General features: G+C 42.3%; 1 protein-coding gene across 11 annotated transcripts in view; it reads left to right on the forward strand.

The window, feature by feature from the left end:
• Positions 1-22,368, forward strand: part of FAT3 (FAT atypical cadherin 3) — a 586,875-nt gene that overhangs the window by 103,771 nt on the left and 460,736 nt on the right. For 10 of the 11 annotated variants that reach the window (XM_048842637.2, XM_075126639.1, XM_048842665.2 and 7 more), the window contains exon 2: positions 16,139-19,447. In XM_048842637.2, coding sequence (XP_048698594.2) covers positions 16,156-19,447 — 3,292 coding nt within the window. In that variant the 5' untranslated portion in view covers positions 16,139-16,155. Of the gene's footprint in view, positions 1-3,239; positions 3,263-16,138; positions 19,448-22,368 lie in introns of those variants that run through there. The other variant, XM_075126636.1, reaches the window with a different exon arrangement.

The raw sequence follows: 22,368 nt of genomic DNA on the forward strand, positions 1-22,368 counted from the left end.
TCTTTATAAAGGATGTATAGAAATATATTATGCTTACAACATTTTTTTTTAATCCATAAGCGTTAGCATCACAATTGAGCCAGGATTTTTTTCAGTTTGGATTTATAATATTGCAAAATTTGTGTTACTCTGCTTAACGTTGCTACTTTCGTAACCCTACCCTTTGTTCTTTGCTCGTGCCTTAAAAGAACCAAGGAGGCTGATATTGCACCCTTAACTCAGGCTAAGTACCTGTTAACTTTATGGAGCACTTTGCCTGAGGAAGGACTGCAGGATCAGGACTGGGTGGAGAAATAGTACAAGTGACAACCATTGTGCAGCAGTTTGTCTATAAAGGTGTACTGTGTTTTAACATGTGAAACATCACTTTCAGCCGGGTTTTCTGCTACGAGTATAGACAGGAGGAACAAAACACTGTTTTCTACACTGGGGTATCTGAGTACTAGAAAACAGGTTAGTAGTTTTTCCCCCCATCTTTTATCAAGGAAACTGGCGGACAAACCCTTGGCTGTGGCTGAGGAGCATGTGGCCCGGGCTTGCCACAGAGGTTGTGTAAAAGTAGCAATTTGCCTTTGTCTTGGGCCCCTGTGCACTAGTACGGTCCCCTTGTTGTAGAGCAGAGCAGATGAAGGGCTGCTCTGTCTTCCAGCAGCTGCTAGTGGCGCCAGAAAAGGAGCCACATAGGGGCTTCCTTTCTCTGGCTATGTCCCCAATGTTAGCAGCTGGAAAGGATTGGTATAGGAGTTTCCACATCACTGGAGAATCCCTCTTGAACTGGGATGATGCAGCCTATGAAACCAAGCAGGTGCACTAGAGGATCTGGCTCAATATACATAGCCTGCTGAAGAGAGCTCCTGGTCAGAGTCTGAGACAGGGCTGTAACACCACCGGTATATGGCAGTATAGTGTATCAGCACCTCTTACTCTACCCATCATGTTCTCCAGAATCTAAGCTTTCATTTAATAATAAAAAAAAATAGTAAGTCTCTTGCCCTTATCGCTACTGAGAGAGCCTCAAAAGCATAAAGTCAGTGCAGTATCCGCTGCCTGCATTTACAGTACCTGGGACAACAGCTCTGAGAGGTGTAAATTGTCCCATTTGGTTGTGTGGGTTCTAACTCAGAAGTCCAGTGTACTGTACTGAGCAACGATAATACGTTCACTGCTTGTCAAACCATGTAAAAAAAGAAGGGGGATCCTATTATGAAAGATCTTCATACTGTACTGTGCGTGACAGATGATTTTGGCACCATGGAGGGGGTGGGCTTCCAAGAATACTGTCGCCTCTCCCATCCCTCAGTCAACAAGGAGCCTCTCGGAATTCAAGAAGCCTAGCGGGGTCACGTCGGCCTCACTGCAGGAAGTCCAAGGGCAGCAGAGATCGTGAGTGTATTTGGACTGCATTAAGGAGGAGCTGATCCCAGAGACGATGTGTACACATCTGCAAAATCTACTGAGAGTAGCGTCTTGTGTGGGTGGGGCTTCCTTTGTGGGCGGAGCTTTGCAGAGTACTACCTCCTTTCCCCCCTTCCCTCCCCCTCCCCAGTTTGACTTTTGGTCACAGATAAGCACTGACTCTAGGAAAGCCATTGGAAAGTGATAGGGTATTGAGGTGATAAGCCCATTTACAATGGAGAAGAGGTATTGGAATTTGCCGCTAGTTTTTCACAGGTATAATGGGGTCAGACTTCTTTCTTTTTACATTGTTTGTCATTATATGGGCAACAGTTCCCATGGAGCAGAGTCTGAGATACTGCTGTAGCTTTCTTCTACTCTGAGTACAGGGAACTAATAATGCAGTTTCTCAGATACCATGCTGTGGATAAATATTGTGTCAAATAGCAGCCACTGTAAAAAACGGGAGGGAGGGGGCAGAATAATGGCATGACCCTTTCTTTTGAAATTGTGACACCTGTAGTATGCTTTAGCACTATTGTATTGTGAAACATTTCTGAACTGAACTTTGCTGACATTATAATGTGTTGTAGAGAGGCAGGGTGACCTGGCAGATTGAGCATATTGCTGGGAGATCTGGATATCTTGATTCCTAATCTTGTCTCAGCCACTGATTTGTTGTGTGCCCTTGGGCAAAGCCAATTGTCTTGGTTTCCTAATCTGTACAATGGGAAAACCAATATTTTCCTTTCCTGCAGAGGTGTCTGAGGATTAGTGAATTAATGGACAACTTCTTCAAAAGCACCTAAATCGCACTTTCAAAATTGTCACTGGCTCTGGGTTTCAGAAAGTTAATGGGATGTAGGTGCTTCTGAGAACTCTGCCCAGTGTTTGTAATACTTTCAGGAAGTAGATAACAGGATGTTTTTGAATAGTCCTGGTGTTCCAGCAGAGTTAAATTTGAAGCTTTCCATACCTGCTCTAATGTTTAGCCTATTTAACTAGAACACAAAGCTCCTTGCAAGGAGAAAGGATGTGTGTTGCGAAATTTCTGCAGCCAGTGCAACTCAGTCATGCTGTTCTCTGCTTGTTCTTCATGCAGTGCTCCTGTTTGATGTTCTCTTTAATTTTTCCCATCCATGTGCAGAATGAATTTTGTTATGTGCACCAATATGAAGGTGATGTGTGGACTGGGTGGGGCTGAGGGATTTGGAGTGTGGCTGGGGCAGAGGGTTGGGATGAGGAGGTTGAGGGCTCTGGCTGGGGGTGCAGGCTCTGGGGTGGGGCTGGGGATGGGGGGAGAGGCGTCTCTCCTTGCCACGCTGCAGCCCTGGGATTGGGGGAGTGGCCGCAGCCCCGCGTGCCCCAAGCTCCCCCATCACCACCCCCCACCTTCCTCACTGCCATCTTCCAGGCCCACCTGTGGCTACACCCCTGAGTGCAGTGTGCATGCCTGTGTGGCTCTGCTAATTAAATATGTGGTCCTTAGTGGCCCCTATGGCGCACACGTTAAAGGGAACATAGCTCCTGTTGATAGCTGAGGAAATTAGAAGCCTCAACCGAAGGGAGGATATGGCTGTGTTAACGAGGAATAAAAGAAAAATGGTACTTTTTTAACATATGAAACTGGCCCATAAACGAAATTTATTCTATTTTAGGGGATTTTCTTTAATGTCAAGTAATTTAGTTTTTCCAAGGTAGTTATCCAAGGTATATATTAAGAGGTATCTTATTTTATATCACAGAAAATGGTCATCATGAAGTACTGAGCAGTTTTCAGCAGATACTACATTGTAGTGTCCGGCATACTTTCATGAGAGAAATAACTGCAGGATCTCAGTAACACTGGTTCGTTGACTCCTAAACGGTAACCCCTTTACCATTTTTCCTGGAAAGAGAATGTCTGTACCTCCAGTTGAAATCATGATGTCTTTGTTACTAATTTTATGCTTTTAAGTTTTGTTCCTGATCTCACTCTTTATCCTGGAAACGTTAATTAACATAGGATTTATATTGGAAGTATTGGTTTGTTTTTTTTTCAAACAAACTAATAAATGCCTGTTTGCTTAAAAAAAACCCCAACCAAACAATAAACCCATTTTAAAATACAAAGCACCACTCCTTTGAATTTTTACTCAGGAGATGAACTTGCAGTGGGCATGCAGGGTGTGTGTGTATTTGTGAAAACATGCCGGGTACTAAAACCAAGGGCCTCCACAGCTTGAGTGAAAGGAACCTTCTCCATTAGCTTGAAGGCAATAGCAGATTAATAAACATGCATACATAGTCTTGGCACGGGGGGGGGGGGGCAAAGAGACATACCCTCTTAGTGTGGATGGCATGGAAGTTCCTGCACTCAGAAGAGCTGCAGAATCGAGCACTTGCCTTTGTTGCTGGGTGTCAGACTACTGATGAAGTGTGGAAACAGTGAATTGTGGCTTGGTTAGCTCAGTGAGGGTAGGACGGACAAAGATCAATCAAGATTCCATTGTATATCAAAAATAGTATGTTAAAATATTCCATTCACGGTGACTGGATTTGCTCACCTTAGGTGGCTTAAGAAAAAGGTTCTCAAACTTTTTTTTGCTGTGCCTCCTTTCAGATATTCGTGTCCCATGTGCCTAATTGATTTAGGAGCCTACATCTCATTTTCAAAAGTGGTTTAGGCATTTGGGAGCCTATAATCTCATTGAAAGTCAGTAAGATTTAGGGTACGAAGTGCCTGGTCACTTTTGAAAATTGGCCTCAGGCTTCCAAACCAGTTAGGAGTTTTTGAAATTTCACCCAAAGCGTTTGAAGGCCCCAAATAAGATGGGGCCCCAAGTGTACTAGGCTCTGTACAAACAATCTCTGCTCCAAAGGACTTAAGATCAGTTTTGGGGAAGCACTTAAGCATGCAGTTAGCTTTAAGTGCATGCTTAAGTCCATCCCTATTCTGGAAAGCACTAAAACATAAGTTATAGATAAAATAAATATTAGTTTCCCCATTTATTTTACAGAGGGGAAAGTAAGAGATAGAGATTGAGATTTGTCCAAGCTCTGACGAAAAGTCTGTGGCAGTCAGGGACTGACTCCTGATCTCTTGTGTCTCAGTGCCTGAACCACAAGACCATCCTTTTACCTCATGTGTAGTTCTCCAGTAAAATGTCCAGTACTTTTCTGTTCTTGTCTCAACCCCACCTGCACCCCCTCGCACCCACTTCACTTCACCGAAGCCACATGACTCTGGACTCCCTTTCCTGTGTCTTTTTGTTCTTCTGCCTTTGGGTCTTCTTCCTGACTCCTTACTCCTGGAGTACAGCCTCCCTGACCGTATCAACTGTGCCTCCAGCCTGTCCTCCGTTTCTCTAACAGTAACAGTTATTCCAGTACCCCACCATCTGGGTTAGTGTAAATCATTATTAAACATGGTGGAACTACAAGATGCTTCTCATTCACACTGCATTATATTGACTCCCACCCCTTTCCTAGCTTTTTATATTGGCTTACCTACAACCCAGTCCTGCAGGCTTGCATTTCGATTTATGTACGAGAGTAATCCAGTTGAAATCCCATGAATGCTGAGAGGGGTAAAGTTAAGCATGAGCATAACAGAACTTTGCAGAACTGCCGTAGAATAAGACCTTGTTTCCTTGTGCTCCACTGCCTGTCTCTCTGTATTCACCTGTTATTCCTTGTTTGAAACTTAGATCGTAAACTTTTCTTTTACTTTTGTGTTTGTACAGCTCCTAGCACAATGGGGTCCTGGTCCATGACTGGGGGATCATGGGTGCGACCACAATTAAAATGATAATAATAGGAGACTACCTTCTATATCGGGGTGGGCAAACTTTTTGACCTGAGGGCCACATCTGGGTATGGAAATTTGTATGGTGGGCCGTGAATGCTCACAAAATTGGGAGTTGGGGTTTGGGAGGGGGTGAGGGCTCAGGCTGGGTCTACGGGCTCTGGGGTGGGGCTGAGGATGAGGGGTTGGGGGGGTGCAGGAGGGTGCTCTTGGCTGGGACCAAGGGATTTGGAGGATAGGAGGGGGATTGGGGTGGTGCAGGGGGCTGGGGCACAGGAGGGGGTCAGGGGTGCAGGGTTTGGGGGTTGCTTACCTCAAGCAGCTCCCAGAAGCAGCGGCATGTCCCTGCTCCACCTCCTTCTTGGAGGCACAGCCAGGTGGCTCTGCTTGCTGCCCTGTCCGCAGGTGCCACCCCTGCAGCTCCCATTGGCCGTGGTTTCCAGCCAGTGGGAGCTGCCGGGGTGGCACTTGAGGCAGGGGCAGCATGTGGAGACTCCTGCCTGCCCCATTAATAGGAGCAGGAGCGGGGACATGCTGCTGCTTCTGGGAGCTGTGCAGAGCGGGGCAAGCCCCGGATCCTGCTCCCCAGTGGGATGTCAAGGGCTGAATTGAAAGATCTGGAGGGCCGCCCCTGGGTTGTAGTTTGCCCACCCCTGTTCTATGTATCTGTAAAGCACCTAGTTTGTTGTGGATTGTACAGTTAATTTAATAATAATGGGCTAATTGTGGAAATACTAAAAGGGATGCATTCTTTCAAAATTTCCTATAGCCATACCTTGTATAGGATGAAGTTTCAATACAAAACTCAAAAGTATCATAATCAAAATAGATATACTGGTTAAAGCTTTTTAAAAACAAATAATTAAAATACTGGCCTCTGACTGGTAGCACTATGAAATAACTTGATGAATTGAAACTGCTCAGTAGCTTCCCCGTTTCAAAATAGTTGACAGGGATTAAAAAGTAGGTGCCAGGGTTGGGGCGGGGGAATTGGGTACCTACAAGGCACGAAAACTGTTGATCATTCTTTGTTTCTAGCCAAATGGACCACCAAGGAACAAGCTAAAATCCCTTTGTAAGATCGCTCTCTGGAATTCTCTTTCTGACACAGCTCACATGGCAGCAAATTATTCCTTTTTCTTTTTTCTCCTTTCCCCAAGCCGTGTGTGTGTGTGTGTGAAAGGGATTTGAAAGGCCCTACCACTGCACCAGCATCTTAAGAAGACAAAGAATGACTGAAATCACGTTCACAAGTTTGAAGTATTTGATGACGAACTGATACTTGACATTAACTGGTATATGGAAATATCCCCGCCCGCACCTGGTATAAAATAAAGCAAGCTATTCATAACACATTCCTGGGTGGTTGAATCTTCACTTCTTTGGGGCTGTCTTGAATTACACTTCTTTCATGCTGAGTGGGCTTTTCTCCTGCAAGGTTACAGTCAGGCGGCTGAAAGATTTGCTGCTATGACGGAGGTTAGAATTTACTGTTGCAAAGGGATTACTCTCTGGGAAAAGTCATTTTCTTGTCAGTAGCATATCTACTATCAGTCTCTTTCTCTCTCTGCTGTGTTTTGGGGTCAAACATTAGTTTTCTAAAGCCTTGTAGTGCAACGTGAATTCCAGTTTTCAATGTTTATTTCTTTTCCTAGCCAGTATCACCATTGCTTCCTGCTAATCTGTTTTGAGCTATTGTTGGGGGGTCATGAAAGGAACACGTATGTTACTTCTCATTGCCAGACACCTTTAATGTTCTGATTTTTCACATTGCATCGTATTGCATTTGACAAAATGCAGATTATCAGGCTTGTGTAAGTAGGTAAATGCTGTAAAGAATCTGTGGCAACCTACAGCTTGACTTTCACAATCGTTTACTGTGGTGGTTTGGTGGCAGGAATAGAATTCTGGACCTTCTGCTCCCAAATCACTCTACTCCTGTTGGTGCTAAAAATGAGCTTTGAGCCTAGACATACGGTTAAGCAGTTTCCTTCCAGTTAAGGGCAGTGGTATAAATACACACTAGTGAGTTCATTACAATATAGACAACAGATCATGACAGAAATCTTTCGTTATTGCCTGTTATGCCCTTTATTTTGGTGAAATGCACATATGTGGTTCCCAGTTTTGCCAGAAGCAAGATGTCCTCCCTGTACCAATGTGGAGCCCCACTGAAATCAGAAGGGCTCCCTGTGAGTGCAGGGATCTGCCTGAGTGAAACCGCGGGATTGGGGCCTTGGTGACATTGTTCAAACAGTTATCTAACCTCATCATCCTGAGTAGTTTAAGTGACAGGAATGAGTTATCAGTAAGATTGAGGGTGCTTCTGTCTAACAAAATCTTGCGTTGCTGCTCATACTTCAGATATGTTACGTGGCTACGAGTTCTTTAGACTTCAGCATGGATCAGGAATGAGAATTCTACTGCCTCCAACATGCTGTCATTAGACTCTGTAGGGCAGTAAAGCCCAATTCCCACGTGCACTCATCAGTTGTTAAATTATTGATTTAGAGAGCATGGTTTCAGAATATAAAACGGCACCATTAGAATGCTAATGTGAAGCTTAATCGCACATGCTGGGAAGAAAAACTTTACAGCTGTCTAGTGTTATAGGCCACTCTCTTAGCAGATCACTGTTCAAGTCCTAGTTCTTCAGAGTCCAGGGCTCTGAGGAAAAGGAACAAACTTGGTGTTGGTAAAGCTGGACAAAAACTGTTTATTTTTATCCCAGAATTGTACCTGTGTCCTCTAGGAACGGGGTCAAGCTTCTTCTCTCAGTAGTGGGAGCTCATTCTGAGGATAAGTGGTGGGTGGGGTTTGTCCTGTCCTTGAGGTGTATGTGGAATTTGAGGTACAGATCATTTCTTTTTCCTTTCAACATGCTGCTTTGTCCTTTGGTCTCATGGCAGTTCTGAGGGAATTCTCAACTGTGGTGGCAGCTGTCCTCCAATCTGACAAATTCCATAAATGACCTTACCCAGCCAGCTGGCTGGTAGAAAGGCCATCTCAGCCCATGACAATGTGGTCTTTGTCTCCCTCTAGTAGCTGGTCTGCCAAAGAATATATGAGCCTACTACAGCTGTCTGATAAAGAAGCTAATCTGATGGAGGCACTTTTTATTTTGCTTAAAGGGTCTCAAAGAACGGACTGCCCCTTGACTGGCACTTGTTAAGGATAGTCAGAATTGATCCAAGAAGCATGTATATCACTTCCTTCAAATAGTAAAATTCACTCTTTAGTGGTAGGGTGATCTTCTGGGTCAAAAGTGTCTGCCACAGCAGACAAAATCAGCCCGGAGGTCGCTGAGCACTCAGTTCATACCTCCCCATTGCAATAACTGTGTGGATGATGGTGCTGCGTTAGAGGTTCATTCAGGTGCATGGTTACACTAGCCAAGTCTCTCTCCCGCCCCCCACCCCCACCCCGCCCAATCTGGTCTAGACTAGTGCTAGTTGCAGCCCGGATTGTTGGAACCAAGAGGAAAAAAGGAAACTTCACTCTGAGCTTGCACTATTGTATTCCTATGAAGGGCTCCAGCAATCTAGGAAGGCTGCATAGCGTTTGGATTATCATTACCAACAACTCTTCCTGCCCCTTTCTGCCCTATGTTCTGACATTTCCTTTATTACAGTTTCAAGCAGCTTTGAACTCTTTCCTTTTCTATTAAAATAAGAGCAATGGGGGGCTTATAGTAATTGTCTTTTAAAAGGGGCTTTTAGGATTTTCACTCCTAGCTATGAAAGTAATTGGCAACAAACACTCTTAGGATGCCTGAAAAACAATCCGTTTTTTAATGTTAACTTTCCATTTTGTGTTCATTATGGGCACACTCCAAGCCATTTGAAGTCAGTAGAAAGATTTCCATCGATTTAAATAGCTTTTGGGTCAGGCTCTATATACAGGGAGTCGTCATTCTTTTTTGTAAATTTACTAATGAATTAGCTAAATCTTTTTTAAAAGAAGAAAGTATCAAGTGGAAACAATATTGAAAATGTCATTGAACAGTAACTCTCAGTATGTTTCAGCAATATATATTATTCTGTTTTTATGTTTTATAAACTTCTTGTAGAAATTCATAATATGGAGTGTAATGGTAGTAAATAAGTGAATATACTTGAAATATCTTGGTATTCAGCTTGGGATAAAGTTTAAAAACAGATTTGTAAAAGAAATCTGCTGCTTGTTTTCAGGGGTGCTGGAACAATTTACATAGTGGAGCTACTGAGAGGCATTGAACCAACCTGTAAACACTGTACATGATGGAAACCACTTCAAGCCAGGGGGTGCAAGAGCGCCCCAAGTTCCAACACCTGTGCTTGTTTTTTGAGAAAACAAGACAAATCAAGAAGGAAACCAACTGCAGTACACACACAGTCTTGTAATTCCCTAGTAGGTGTATCTAAGAAAGTTTGTGTTAGTTGGTCTATGTAGTGAATGAGAATGCATTTAAGCTGTTGGTGGACAGGATGTTCAAACCTAGGGCAGAGGTCTTGAAGACCCCTGCCTCATTCATAGATTCCAAAGCTAGAAGGCCAAAGAACTCCCCCAGAATAGTTCCTAGAGCAGATCTTTTAGAAAAACATCCAATCTTGATTTTACAGGTTGTCAGCAATGTTGAATCCACCACAACCCTTGGTAAATTGTTCTAGGAGTTAATAACCCACACTGTTAAAAATGTATACCTTATTTCCAGTTTGAATTTGTCTAGCTTCAGTATCCAGCCAATGGATCATATTATACTTTTCTCTGCTAGATTAAAGAGCCCATTATTAAATATTTCCTCCCAGCGTAAGTACTTATAGACTAATTAAGTCCCCCCCTTAAGCTTCTCTTTGTTAAGCTAAATAGATTGACCTCCTTGAGTCTATCACTATAAGGCAGGTTTTCTAATCCTTTAATCATTTTCGTGGCTTTTCTCTGAAACTTCTCCAATTTTTCAACATCCTTCTTGAAGTGTGGACATCAGAACTGGACACAGTGTTCCAGCAGCAGTTGTAACAGTGCCAAATCCAGAGGTACAGTAACCTCTGTGCTCCTACTTGAGAGTCTCCTGTTGCCCGGTTGCCCACAGCATTCCACTGGACACTCTTGTTATCCACTGTGACCCCCAAATCTTTTTCAGAGTCATGGCTTCCCAGGACAGTTCCCCATCTTGTAGGCGAGGCTTACATATTCTTTTTTCCTAAATGCTTATATTAACATTTAGCTATGTTAAAACACATATTGTTTGCTTGTGCTCAGCTTACCATGTGATCCAGATCTCTCTGTATCAGTGACCTGTCCTCTTCAGTACTTACCTCTCCCCTAATTTTTGTAGTGATGATTTTGTTTTCTTCCAGGTCATTGATAAAAATGTTAAATAGTGTATGGCCAAGAAATGATCCCTGTGGGACCCCACTAGAAAGCCACCTGCTCAGTGATGATTCCCTGTTTACAGCAACATTTTGAGATCTATCAGTTAGCCATCTTTTAATCCACTTAATGTGTGCCATGTCAATTTATATCATTCTAGTTTTTAATCAAATTGTCAGTTACATCATGACTATTACCTCTTATCAGCCAAACTTTAATCTCATCACAAAAAGATATCAAGTTATTCTGACAGGATAAATTTTTCATAAAACCCACATTGATTGGCACTGGTTATATTACCATCCTTTAATTCTTTATTAATTGAGTTCTGTATCAGCCTTTCCAGTGTCTGGCTGGGGATCAGTGTCAGACGGACAGGCATATAATTACCCAGATCATCCCATTTACCCTTTTAAAATATTGGCATAATATTAGCTTTATTCCAATCTTCTGGAATTTCTCCAGTGCTCTATGTTACTTGGACCTGCTGAATTAAAAATGTCGAACTTTAACTTTAGCAGCTGCTGTTTACCATCTTCCTGAGATACCAGTATAATGGAAAACGCATTATCATATTATATGACTATATCATCTGTTTCCCCCATGTGTTTTCCCCTGCCCTCCCCACAACAATACAGAACAGGGATATTTATTGAATATTTCTACCCTGTTCTGCATTTTCATTGATAATTATAGCATTTCGACCTAGTAGTGGACCAATACCACAATTAAGACTCTCTTTTGTTCCTAATATGGTTAATAAGAAGGCGGTTTTGTCCTTAACTCTGCTGGCTATAAATTTCTCCTTGTGTCGCTTTTGCTTTCCTGATCAATTTTCTACAGTTCTTAGCTTTTTGATTTATATTCATTACTATCAACTTAAATTTTCTTTCATTTGTTACGTTTAAATATATTTAATTTTTTATAATTGCCTTCGCCTCCGCTCTAAACCAGGTAATTTCTTTAACCAATACCGTCTTTCTCCTCAATTGCAGCTTGTTGGGCATCTAGTTAAGGGTTCTTAAACAATTCCCAATTATCATTCATATTTTTCTGATTAAATTATTCCTCACAACTGATGGGAGACTTCAATCACCCTGATATCTGCTGGGAGAGCAATACAGCGGTGCACAGACAATCCAGGAAGTTTTTGGAAAGTGTAGGGAATAATTTCCTGGTGCAAGTGCTGGAGGAACCAACTAGGGGCAAAGCTCTTCTTGACCTGCTGCTCACAGATCGGGAAGAATTAGTAGGGGAAGCAAAAGTGGATGGGAACCTGGGAGGCAGTGACCATGAGTTCAGGATCCTAACACAGGATCCTAACACAAGGAAGAAAGGAGAGCAGCTCACAAATCGGGAAGAATTAGTAGGGGAAGCGAAAGTGGATGGGAACCTGGGAAGCAGTGACCATGAGTTCAGGATCCTAACACAAGGAAGAAAGGAGAGCAGCAGAATACGGACCCTGGACTTCAGAAAAGCAGACTTTGACTCCCTCCGGGAACTGATGGGCAGGATCCCCTGGGAGAATAACATGAGGGGGAAAGGAGTCCAGAAGAGCTGGCTGTATTTTAAAGAATCCTTATTGAGGTTACAGGAACAAACCATCCCAGTGTGTAGAAAGAATAGTAAATATAGCAGGCGACCAGCTTGGCTTAACAGTGAAATCCTTGCTGATCTTAAACACAAAAAAGAAGCTTACAAGAAGTAGAAGATTGGACAAATGACCGGGGAAGAGTATAAAAATATTGCTCAGGCATGCAGGAGTGAAATCAGGAAGGCCAAATCACACTTGGAGTTGCAGCTAGCGAGAGATGTTAAGAGTAACAATAAGGGTTTCTTCAGGTATGTTAGCAACAAGAAGAAAGTCAAGGAAAGTGTGGGCCCCTTACTGAATGAGGGAGGCAACCTAGTGACAGAGGATGTGGAAAAAGCTAATGTACTCCATGCTTTTTTTGCCTCTGTCTTCACAAACAAGGTCAGCTCCCAGACTACTGCACTGGGCAGCACAGCATGGGGAGGAGGTGACCAGCCCTCTGTGGAGAAAGAAGTGGTTCGGGACTATTTAGAAAAGCTGGACAAGCACAAGTCCATGGGACCAGATGCGTTGCATCCGAGAGTGCTAAAGGAGTTGGCGGATGTGATTGCAGAGCCATTGGCCATTATCTTTGAAAACTCATGGCGATCCGGGGACGTCCTGGACGACTGGAAAAAGGCTAATGTAGTGCCCATCTTTAAAAAAGGGAAGAAGGAGGATCCTGGGAACTACAGGCCAGTCAGCCTCACCTCAGTCCCTGGAAAAATCGTGGAGCAGATCCTCAAGGAATCAGTTCTGAAGCACTTAGAGGAGAGGAAAGTGATCAGGAAAAGTCAGCATGGATTCACCAAGGGAAAGTCATGCCTGACTAATCTAATTGCCTTCTATGACGAGATAACTGGCTCTGTGGATGAGGGGAAAGCGGTGGATGTGTTGTTCCTTGACTTTAGCAAAGCTTTTGACATGGTCTCCCATAGTATTCTTGCCAGCAAGCTAAAAAAGTATGGGCTGGATGAATGGACTATAAGGTGGATAGAAAGTTGGTTAGATTGTCGGGCTCAACGGATAGTGATCAATGGCTCCATGTCTAGTTGGCAGCCGGTATCAAGTGGAGTGCCCCAAGGGTCGGTCCTCCAGCCAGTTTTGTTCAGTATCTTCATAAATGATCTGGAGGATGGTGTGGATTACACCCTCAGCAAGTTTGCAGATGACACTAAACTGGGAGGAGAGGTAGATACGCTGGAGGGTAGGGATAGGATACAGAGAAACCTAGACAAATTAGAGGATTGGGTCAAAAGAAATCTGATGAGGTTCAACCAGGACAAGTGCAGAGTCCTGCACTTAGGACGGAAGAATCCCATGCACCGCTACAGACTAAGGACTGAATGGCTCGGCAGCAGTTCTGCAGAAAAGGACCTGGGGTTACAGTGGACAAGAAGCTGGATAAGAGTCAACAATGTGCCCTTGTTGCCAAGAAGGCCAATGGCATTTTGGGCTGTATAAGTAGGGGCATTGCCAGCAGATCGAGGGACTTGATCGTTCCCCTCTATTTGACATCGGTGAGGCCTCGTCTGGAGTATGTGTCCAGTTTTGGGCCCCACACTATAAGAAGGATGTGGAGAAATTGGAGAGAGTCCAGCGAAGGGCAAAAAAAATGAATAGGGGTCTGGCACACATGACTTATGAGGAGAGGCTGAGGGAACTGGGCTTGTTTAATCTGCGGAAGAGAAGAATTAGTGGGGATTTGATAGCTGCTTTCAACTACCTGAAAGGCGGTTCCAAAGAGGATGGATCGAGAGTGGTAGCGGATGGCAGAACAAGGAGTAATGGTCTCAAGTTGGAGTGGGGGAGGTTTAGGTTGGATATTAGGAAAAACTTTTTCACTAAGAGGGTGGTGAAACACTGGAATGTGTTACCTAGGGAGGTGGTAGAATCTCCTTCCTTAGAAGTTTTTAAGGTCAGGCTTGACAAAGCTCTGGCTTGGATGATTTAGTTGGGGATCAGTCCTGCTTTGAGCAGGGGGTTGGACTAGATGACCTCCTGAGGTCCCTTCCAACCCTGATACTCTGTGATTCTATGATTTGACCCATAATTGTTTTCAGCTTTGTGAAATTGGCCTTTTTAAAACACCAAGTATATAAATCACTGGTCTGGACTTTGTTGTGTTTGCGCATTATAAATGGGATCAAGTAATGATCACTTGTACCTAAACTACTGTTAATTTTTAGTTCTGTGATCAGTTCCTCTTTATCGGTCAAGATGAAGTGTAATACAGAATTCCCTTGTGTTGGATGCAACACTTTTAGTTAGGAAATTGTGATCTATAACATTTAGAAATTCCAAAGATGTTCCCCAGGAATATGAAGTTTGGACAGTGTGCAGTTAATGAGACTGTGGTCAGATGTTCGGCTGCATGTGTGTGTTCTCTCTGCATGCTCTACTGACTCTGGCCAGATAGCCAGTACAGCAGGCTCCGATTGAACTGCCCAATAAATGCACAGACTCGGTTTTCTGCGAAGGAACTTGGTCAGGTTTATTGCTGATGAAGCACAGTGCTAATGCCCTGGCTCAATGTTACAGATACACTAACACATGTATGCTCGTGACAATGGACCAGCTCAGTGAATGGCAGGACTTCCCACTCTCTCCTTGGCCAGACAAAGACACTCCCTCTGACATACATCTTTATACACAGATACAAACAAACTACGTATTACCCCTGACGTATCTAGGTGCCATCCCCTGACTTATTTGGGTGCCACCCATTACCTTGGACGTGTTGGTTCAATCAAAACATCTTTATACATTATGCTGTCATCCTGAACTTGTCTTTCGGAGGGGTCAGTGTGTTCCTGTTATCTTTGGGAATTGTATGTGGTATCGAGATGTTTTGGTACTACCTTTTTGGAATGTGTTTGCTTATATATCCTTATGCCTAGCACGACTTAGGAACTTGTTTCTGCAATATCAGCCCTGTTCTTGCCAGATTCTGAGAGCAGGGCCTGCCTCTTGCTCACAACTTAACTTTGCTTTATATTAGCAAGTTATGACCATTACTTTAGGTCAGGCCTCATACCAGGCCTCTGGTACAAGAGCTTATGTCTCGGGCTCTCTTCCTACTACAGAGACAACCAGCAACTATTGAATACGAGGATAAAAATGTTTAAAACTTGTCTCATTCACTGTGCATTATATTACATGCACACAGAACGAAGCAGAGAAGGCACATGAAAAAAACAAAGTATGTACTCATGTAATTGCAGATTGTACTGCAATATATGTGCATGAGGGGGCAGAGTTAATGTCTTTCAAAGAACCTTAACTTTGACATTTCCTGATTTGAAAACTGCTTTGAAACCTCTTTATCATACTCTTTGTATGGGTGTGTGTATGTACGTAAGCAATCTTAATTCATTCTTAATTATTTTATATAGGAATATATAACTACAGTAATGAACTGGTCAGTGTTTATGTGTACCATTGTTCGTTCCTTGTACTATTTTACCATTCTAGACTGCGCAAAACTTGGTACTTGCCCACCATATTATTACAGATAAAGCAATAGTCCCCTTGAATAGCATCCGTTCTTGTTTCAAATACTGGGGCAAAAAGATGGGCTTTGTAGCATGCCTTGGAAGTTAATAAGTCTGTGCTCTGGTGGACTAGCAGTGATTATGATCTGTAGTCACTGTGTCTTCATCCTGTCTTGTATTATCCTGTTTGCGGTTTTGTGAGTGTTTTTCTTTTTCTTTGATTACTATTGTGTGTGTGTGTGTGTGTATGCTTGGGATTGGTGATTTTCTATTTCTTATAATCCAAGTATAGTCCTGTATGTTGGTATAATGGCATGCCCTCCCACAAGTGTAATATATCACAGAATCACTATTAGACTAACAGTCTCTACTTCAGTTCTTCCACATTTACTCGGGAGTGACTGCCACCAATGAATGTATTATTTTTAATAATGCAGTTACTGAACACTTTTTTTTAAATGACATTTTTCAGTGCTGATTTCTCCCCTCCCCATTATTAATTATGATTAATTATTCTTTTCTCTTCTTTTGCCTTAGGATGAAAGAATGATGTGATGGAGGTGACTATGGGCTGCTGGTCAGGCACAAGACCCCCATTGTCTTGCCTCACCCTCCTGCTTGTCAAGCTTTTGGCCTGCGTTTGCGAGGGGCTTCACGGGACAATACCACTCGACTTTCACTTTACGCATTCCATTTACAATGCTACAGTGTATGAGAACTCTGCAGCCAGGACCTATGTCAACAGTCCAAGTAGAATGGGCATTACATTGGTAGATCTTTCATGGGATATCAAATATAGGATTGTGTCTGGCGATGAAGAAGGCTTTTTCAAAGCAGAGGAAGTCATAATTGCTGACTTCTGCTTTCTCAGAATAAGAACTAAAGGTGGGAATTCTGCTATATTAAACAGAGAAATCCAAGATAACTATTTATTGATAGTAAAAGGGTCCGTCAGAGGAGAGGACTTAGAAGCATGGACAAAAGTGAATATCCAGGTTTTGGATATGAATGATCTAAGACCTTTGTTTTCACCAACCACTTACTCTGTAACAATAGCAGAAAGCACTCCTTTAAGGACTAGTATTGCGCAGGTGACAGCAACAGATGCAGATATTGGGTCCAATGGTGAATTCTATTACTACTTCAAAAACAAAGTTGATCTCTTTTCAGTTCACCCAACTAGCGGCGTTGTCTCTTTAAGTGGCCGGTTAAACTACGATGAGAAAAACAGATATGACCTTGAAGTTCTGGCTGTGGACCGTGGGATGAAACTTTATGGAAACAATGGAGTAAGCAGCACTGCCAAGCTTTATGTTCATATTGAACGTATAAACGAACACGCCCCAGCCATAAGTGTGGTAACCCATGTACCCTTTCCATTAGACAAGGAGCCTACGTATGCTGTTATTAACATTGATGACCTAGATGAAGGAGCTAATGGGGAGATTGAATCTGTTTCCATTGTAGCTGGAGACCCCTTAGAACAGTTCTTTCTGGCTAAGGAGGGGAAATGGATTAATGAATACAAAATCAAAGAGAGAAAACCCATTGACTGGGACAACTTCCCCTATGGTTACAATCTTACTCTTCAAGCGAAGGACAAAGGGTCTCCTCAGAAGTTTTCTGCAGTCAAACTGGTCCACATCGCTAGTCCCAAGAGAGAAAGTATCTCACTAAAGTTTGAAAAGGAAGTTTATGATGTGTCAATTAGTGAATTTTCCCCTCCTGGAGTGGCAGTAGTTATAGTTAAGTTGATGCCTGAACCACAGGGTGTGGAATATACAATATCTCCTAATCAGGATGCTGAATATTTTAAGATTAATCCCAGGACAGGTCTTATTATCACTGCTCGCCCTTTAAAAATCATTGAGAAGGAACTCTATGAGTTAGAAGTAGTAAACAAAGGTGGTGATTTAAAAGCACAAGTTATTGTCAGGTTAGAAGACGCCAATGATCACACTCCAGAGTTCACACAGCCTTCGTACAGCTCCTTTGTTAATGAAAGTGTTCCTGTAGGAACCAGTGTTTTGTCAGTTTCAGCATTTGACAAGGACAGGGGAGAAAATGGCTATATAACATACAGCATTGCCAGTCTGAATTCACTGCCCTTTACTATAAATCAGTTTACTGGTGTTATTAGCACCTCTGAAGAACTGGATTTTGAGTCCTCTCCGGAGAGCTACAGGTTCATTGTCAGAGCCTCTGATTGGGGTTCGCCCTACCGTCATGAAAGTGAGGTGAATGTCACTGTATACATAGGCAATGTCAACGATAACAAGCCCTTGTTTGAGAAAGTGGCTTGTCAGGGAGTGATTTCATCTGACTTTCCCATTGGTGGTCACATCACTGCTGTATCTGCAATAGATATAGATGAGTTAGAACTAGTGAAATACAAAATAATCTCTGGAAATGATCTTGGGATTTTTTATTTAAATCCTGACTCCGGTGTGCTGCAACTTAAAAAGTCTCTTGTTAATTCTGGTATAAAGAACAGCAATTTCGGCCTTAGGATCACAGCTACGGATGGAGAGAATTTTGCTGATGCCATGTTCATTAACATTTCAGTAGTACATGGGAAAGTGTCTTCAAAGACCTTTAGCTGCAGAGAGACTAGAGTTGCTCAGAAGCTGGCAGAGAAATTGCTCAAGAAGGCAAAAGCAAATGTGAAGCTGAATTTGGAAGATGGCTTCCTTGATTTTTATTCAATTAACAGACAAGCTCCACACTTTGATAAATCCTTTCCCTCTGATGTAGCGGTTAGAGAGGACTTTCCAGTTGGTGCTAGCATCCTGAAAATAAAAGCCTATGATGCGGACTCTGGATTTAATGGGAAGGTGGTCTATACAATTTCTGATGGTAATACAGATAGTTGCTTTAACATTGACATGGAAACAGGGCTTCTTAAAGTTCTTATGCCCATGGACCGAGAGAAAACAGACCTGTATCTCCTTAACATTACAATTTATGATTTAGGTGATCCCCAGAAATCTACATGGAGACTATTGACTGTAACTGTAGAGGATGCAAATGATAACAGACCTGTTTTTTTACAGGATAGTTACTCAGTTAATATTTTAGAAAGCATGAGTATTGGTACAGAAATGATCCAAGTAGAAGCTAGAGATAAAGATCTAGGATCTAGCGGTGAAGTGACTTACTCAATATTGACAGACACGCAGCAGTTTGCCATCAATATTTCTACTGGAGTAGTTTATGTGGCTGACCAGCTAGACAGGGAATTGAAAGCAAACTATACACTAAAGATAGAGGCCAGGGACAAAGCTGAGATTGGCCATCAGCAATTTTCTGTTGTTCCTCTGAAGGTTTTTTTGGATGATGTGAATGATTGTTCTCCAGCTTTCATACCATCTAGCTACAGTGTGAAGGTCCTTGAAGATCTGCCAGTTGGCACTGTAATAGCTTGGCTAGAAACTCACGACCCAGATCTTGGTTTGGGAGGTCAAGTGCGTTACTCTTTGGTGAACGATTACAATGGACGATTTGAAATAGACAAAACCAGCGGCACCATTCGCTTGAACAAAGAACTCGATTACGAGAAACAGCAGTTCTATAACCTGACTGTGCGTGCAAAAGACAAAGGACGTCCAGTTTCCCTCTCTTCCGTTTCTTTTGTAGAGGTTGAAGTGGTGGATGTTAATGAAAATCTCTACGCTCCTTATTTTCCTGACTTTGCAGTCATTGGAACTGTGAAGGAAAACTCCCGCACTGGAACAAGTGTGTTGCAAGTGATAGCTCAGGATGAAGACTCTGGAAGGGATGGGGAGATTCAGTATTCCATCAGAGATGGCAGTGGCCTTGGAAGATTTAGCATAGATGAAGAAACCGGTAAGTTTAGAATATTACTTAATTTATTTTATTTACTTTAACCTTCATAGAAGTTTTTACAAAAGTAAAGCAGGGGGATAATTATTTCACTTCATAATGTAACATAAGTTCAGTTCTTCATAATAGGCAAGATAAAGTTATAAATATAAATGTTTCAGGCATAGATCTAACAAAAGTTTATTACTTGGATGCATCCGTCTCGCAGTGGGTGTGGAATAATACACATTACTTTGCAGTCGCCATACAGTTCACTGAATAGCAATGGTGGCTGTGCGGGGATTCCATTACAGCTACCATATTATCTGTTGATAACTATAAATTACTCAGGTCACTTCTGCAGACTGTCACTGCACTCTCGACCTTGACTAAAGGCTGAACCCAATAAAGTAAATGAGGAGTGTGAAATAGGTTTGGGGATCAAAGAATTCCTGTTTCTGTGGTATTACTCATAATGCTGGCATGCTGTTGTTTTTCGTTCGCATTCAGCAGTTTGAAACAATATGTCACGCTGTATCATATGCTTTGAGATAACACACAATTCAGTTTGTGCTAATATTGATTCTCTTCATAAGAATAAAATTCAAACATGCACATTAGAAAACAGTATTTGAATGCTGATTAAGAAGTTTATGTTTTTTAAAGATTTTTAACTGCAAAGTCACCAGCATTCTAAAACCATAAAAATCAAGCAGGAGAAGCTGTGTAGTAAAACACAGTTTAGGAGCTGGCTGTTTAAGTATTTAATAGCTGTTGGCAGTAATGGTGCAGCTGTGATACTAGATTAAGTGTGGAAATTAGAAAACATTAGTTTGCATCTTAAGAAATTACATTAAATATGTTGGGTTTGCTGTGTTTTAAGTAGACCATGTGTTTCTTTTTCTAAAGCTTTTAATTTTGAATGTGGTATTAAAGCATTAGATTAAAAATGTATGGTTTGGCTAATTCAAACGGTTTAATCAAATATCAAAATTCTAAACTGAACATTGTGGAAAACAGAGGGTGGGCCTAATATGAAATAAAGGCATCGAAGACCCCTTAAACCTATTTGAGCTACAGTCTATATACTGCAACTGGGCACAAACAATGTATTTATAGCCCTGTGACCAAACAGTGCAAACTTGGGTATCTGAAGCAATATTCAGGGCTACCATTAAAAGCGGTCTCTTTATTTATAAGTGCTGATCTCCCGAACTGGAGATAATGGCAGCTGTAGGTGCTTGGGCTACACTGATTTAGGTAAATGATTATGGATTTAGAAACACAATTTTAGGTGTTCAGGTTGGAAAATTTTGGTCTACGATCTTACTGAGTTGAAACTGAGTTGCATAGTGTATCACACACACAGAGTTCTGTTAGAGCTCCCTCTGACCTGACACTCGCCATGCTGTTGTGTTAGGCCCTCACCTCACTGGGCCCCATGTGCTTTAACTCTCTTGACTCTGAACAGAGTCCAGACACTGCCCTTGGCTGGGGTCTCTCTGCACACTCTTGTGGTGCAGATCCTCTGTCTAGCACTCTCTCCTGATAGCTGAGACCCCACGGTCTAACTGCATAGTCCCTGAGACTTGTGATAGACCCGCAGACTGTCCCTTAGGTTATACCCACTTTCTCTCAGCACTCCAGCGGTGTAGGTGCTCTCAGTATATAGATCACCTCTTAAGGGGCAGGTGACAGTAAAAGCTAACAGACACGCAGACCGACTTTGCACAGGATTGTAAACACAATTTCTCCTTACTTGGATAGCACAAGAAGTACACAGATCTAGACAAAATAACCACACCTGTGTGCATTTCCCAATCTCAATTTCCTTACCACTCTAGAGAGGAATCTCTCTGACCTCTGCTGTGAGGGTCTTTCCACACTCCTTCCCAAACTTCCTCTACTTGTGGTCTCTTCTCAAAATGATTGTTGAGAGACCCTCTCTTTTATAACTTCTCATCTCCTTTGTCAAGTGACCCTGCTGTTCAACCTGATCAGAGTCCCTCACCAGGTGAACTGATCCCCACCTGGGCAGACTGCTTCTTCTGGGTGGCAGCTAACTCAGGGTGCTTCTGTTTGAACAGAAGACAATCAAGGCTCAACAACCCTCTACTATTATCTATGTGCCACTGTTCCTTGAAATTTCAGACTAATATGGAGTTAAAAGAACAACAGAGAAGGCAGCAAGCCCCACATTCAGAATGGAGTTTGCAGCCTGACACAGATATCTATAAAAAGCCTCTGATATCAAACAGAATTCATACTCTATGCATAGACAGAGTCCCCAAATCGTCATAGTTAGGATTAAGCAAAACAAATCCCGCTAAAGGCAATGGAAGTTACCTGGTGAAATTCTGAAAAATTAGAGGTTCATTGAAGACTTTCTTTAACTAGATTATCCAGATTTTTAACCTGTGTCCCAACTGGTTCAAAAGATTTGATGGCCTACAATGGATTATGGCCCCAGATCAGCAAAATACAGTGCATACTTAATTAACCATGTGCTTGACTTTAATGGGACTTAACTGTCTACTACAAATTAAGTGTGTGTTTACATGCTTTCCTGAATTGAAGCTTAAATTAATTAATCTTTAGGATAGACCCTTTTAAAAAAATAAATATAGGAATAAATATATTTTTCTTTCACATTTGAAAACATATTTTAAAATGATAATCAGACAAGCCCCTTGTCAGTATTTCATTCGACTGTTTTGAAAGATTACCTAGCAGCAAAGCTGTCAAGGTTCCTCCCCCACTCTGAACTCTAGGGTACAGATGTGGGGACCTGCATGAAAAACCTCCTAAGCTTATCTTTACCAGCTTAGGTCAAAACTTCCCCAAGGTACAAAATATTCCCCCCGTTGTCCTTGGACTGGCCGCTACCACCACCAAACTAATACTGGTTACTGGGGAAGAGCTGTTTGGACGCGTCCTTCCCCCCA

This window comes from Caretta caretta, chromosome 1 (genome assembly GCF_965140235.1).
Source record: "Caretta caretta isolate rCarCar2 chromosome 1, rCarCar1.hap1, whole genome shotgun sequence".
Lineage (NCBI taxonomy): Eukaryota > Metazoa > Chordata > Testudines > Cheloniidae > Caretta > Caretta caretta.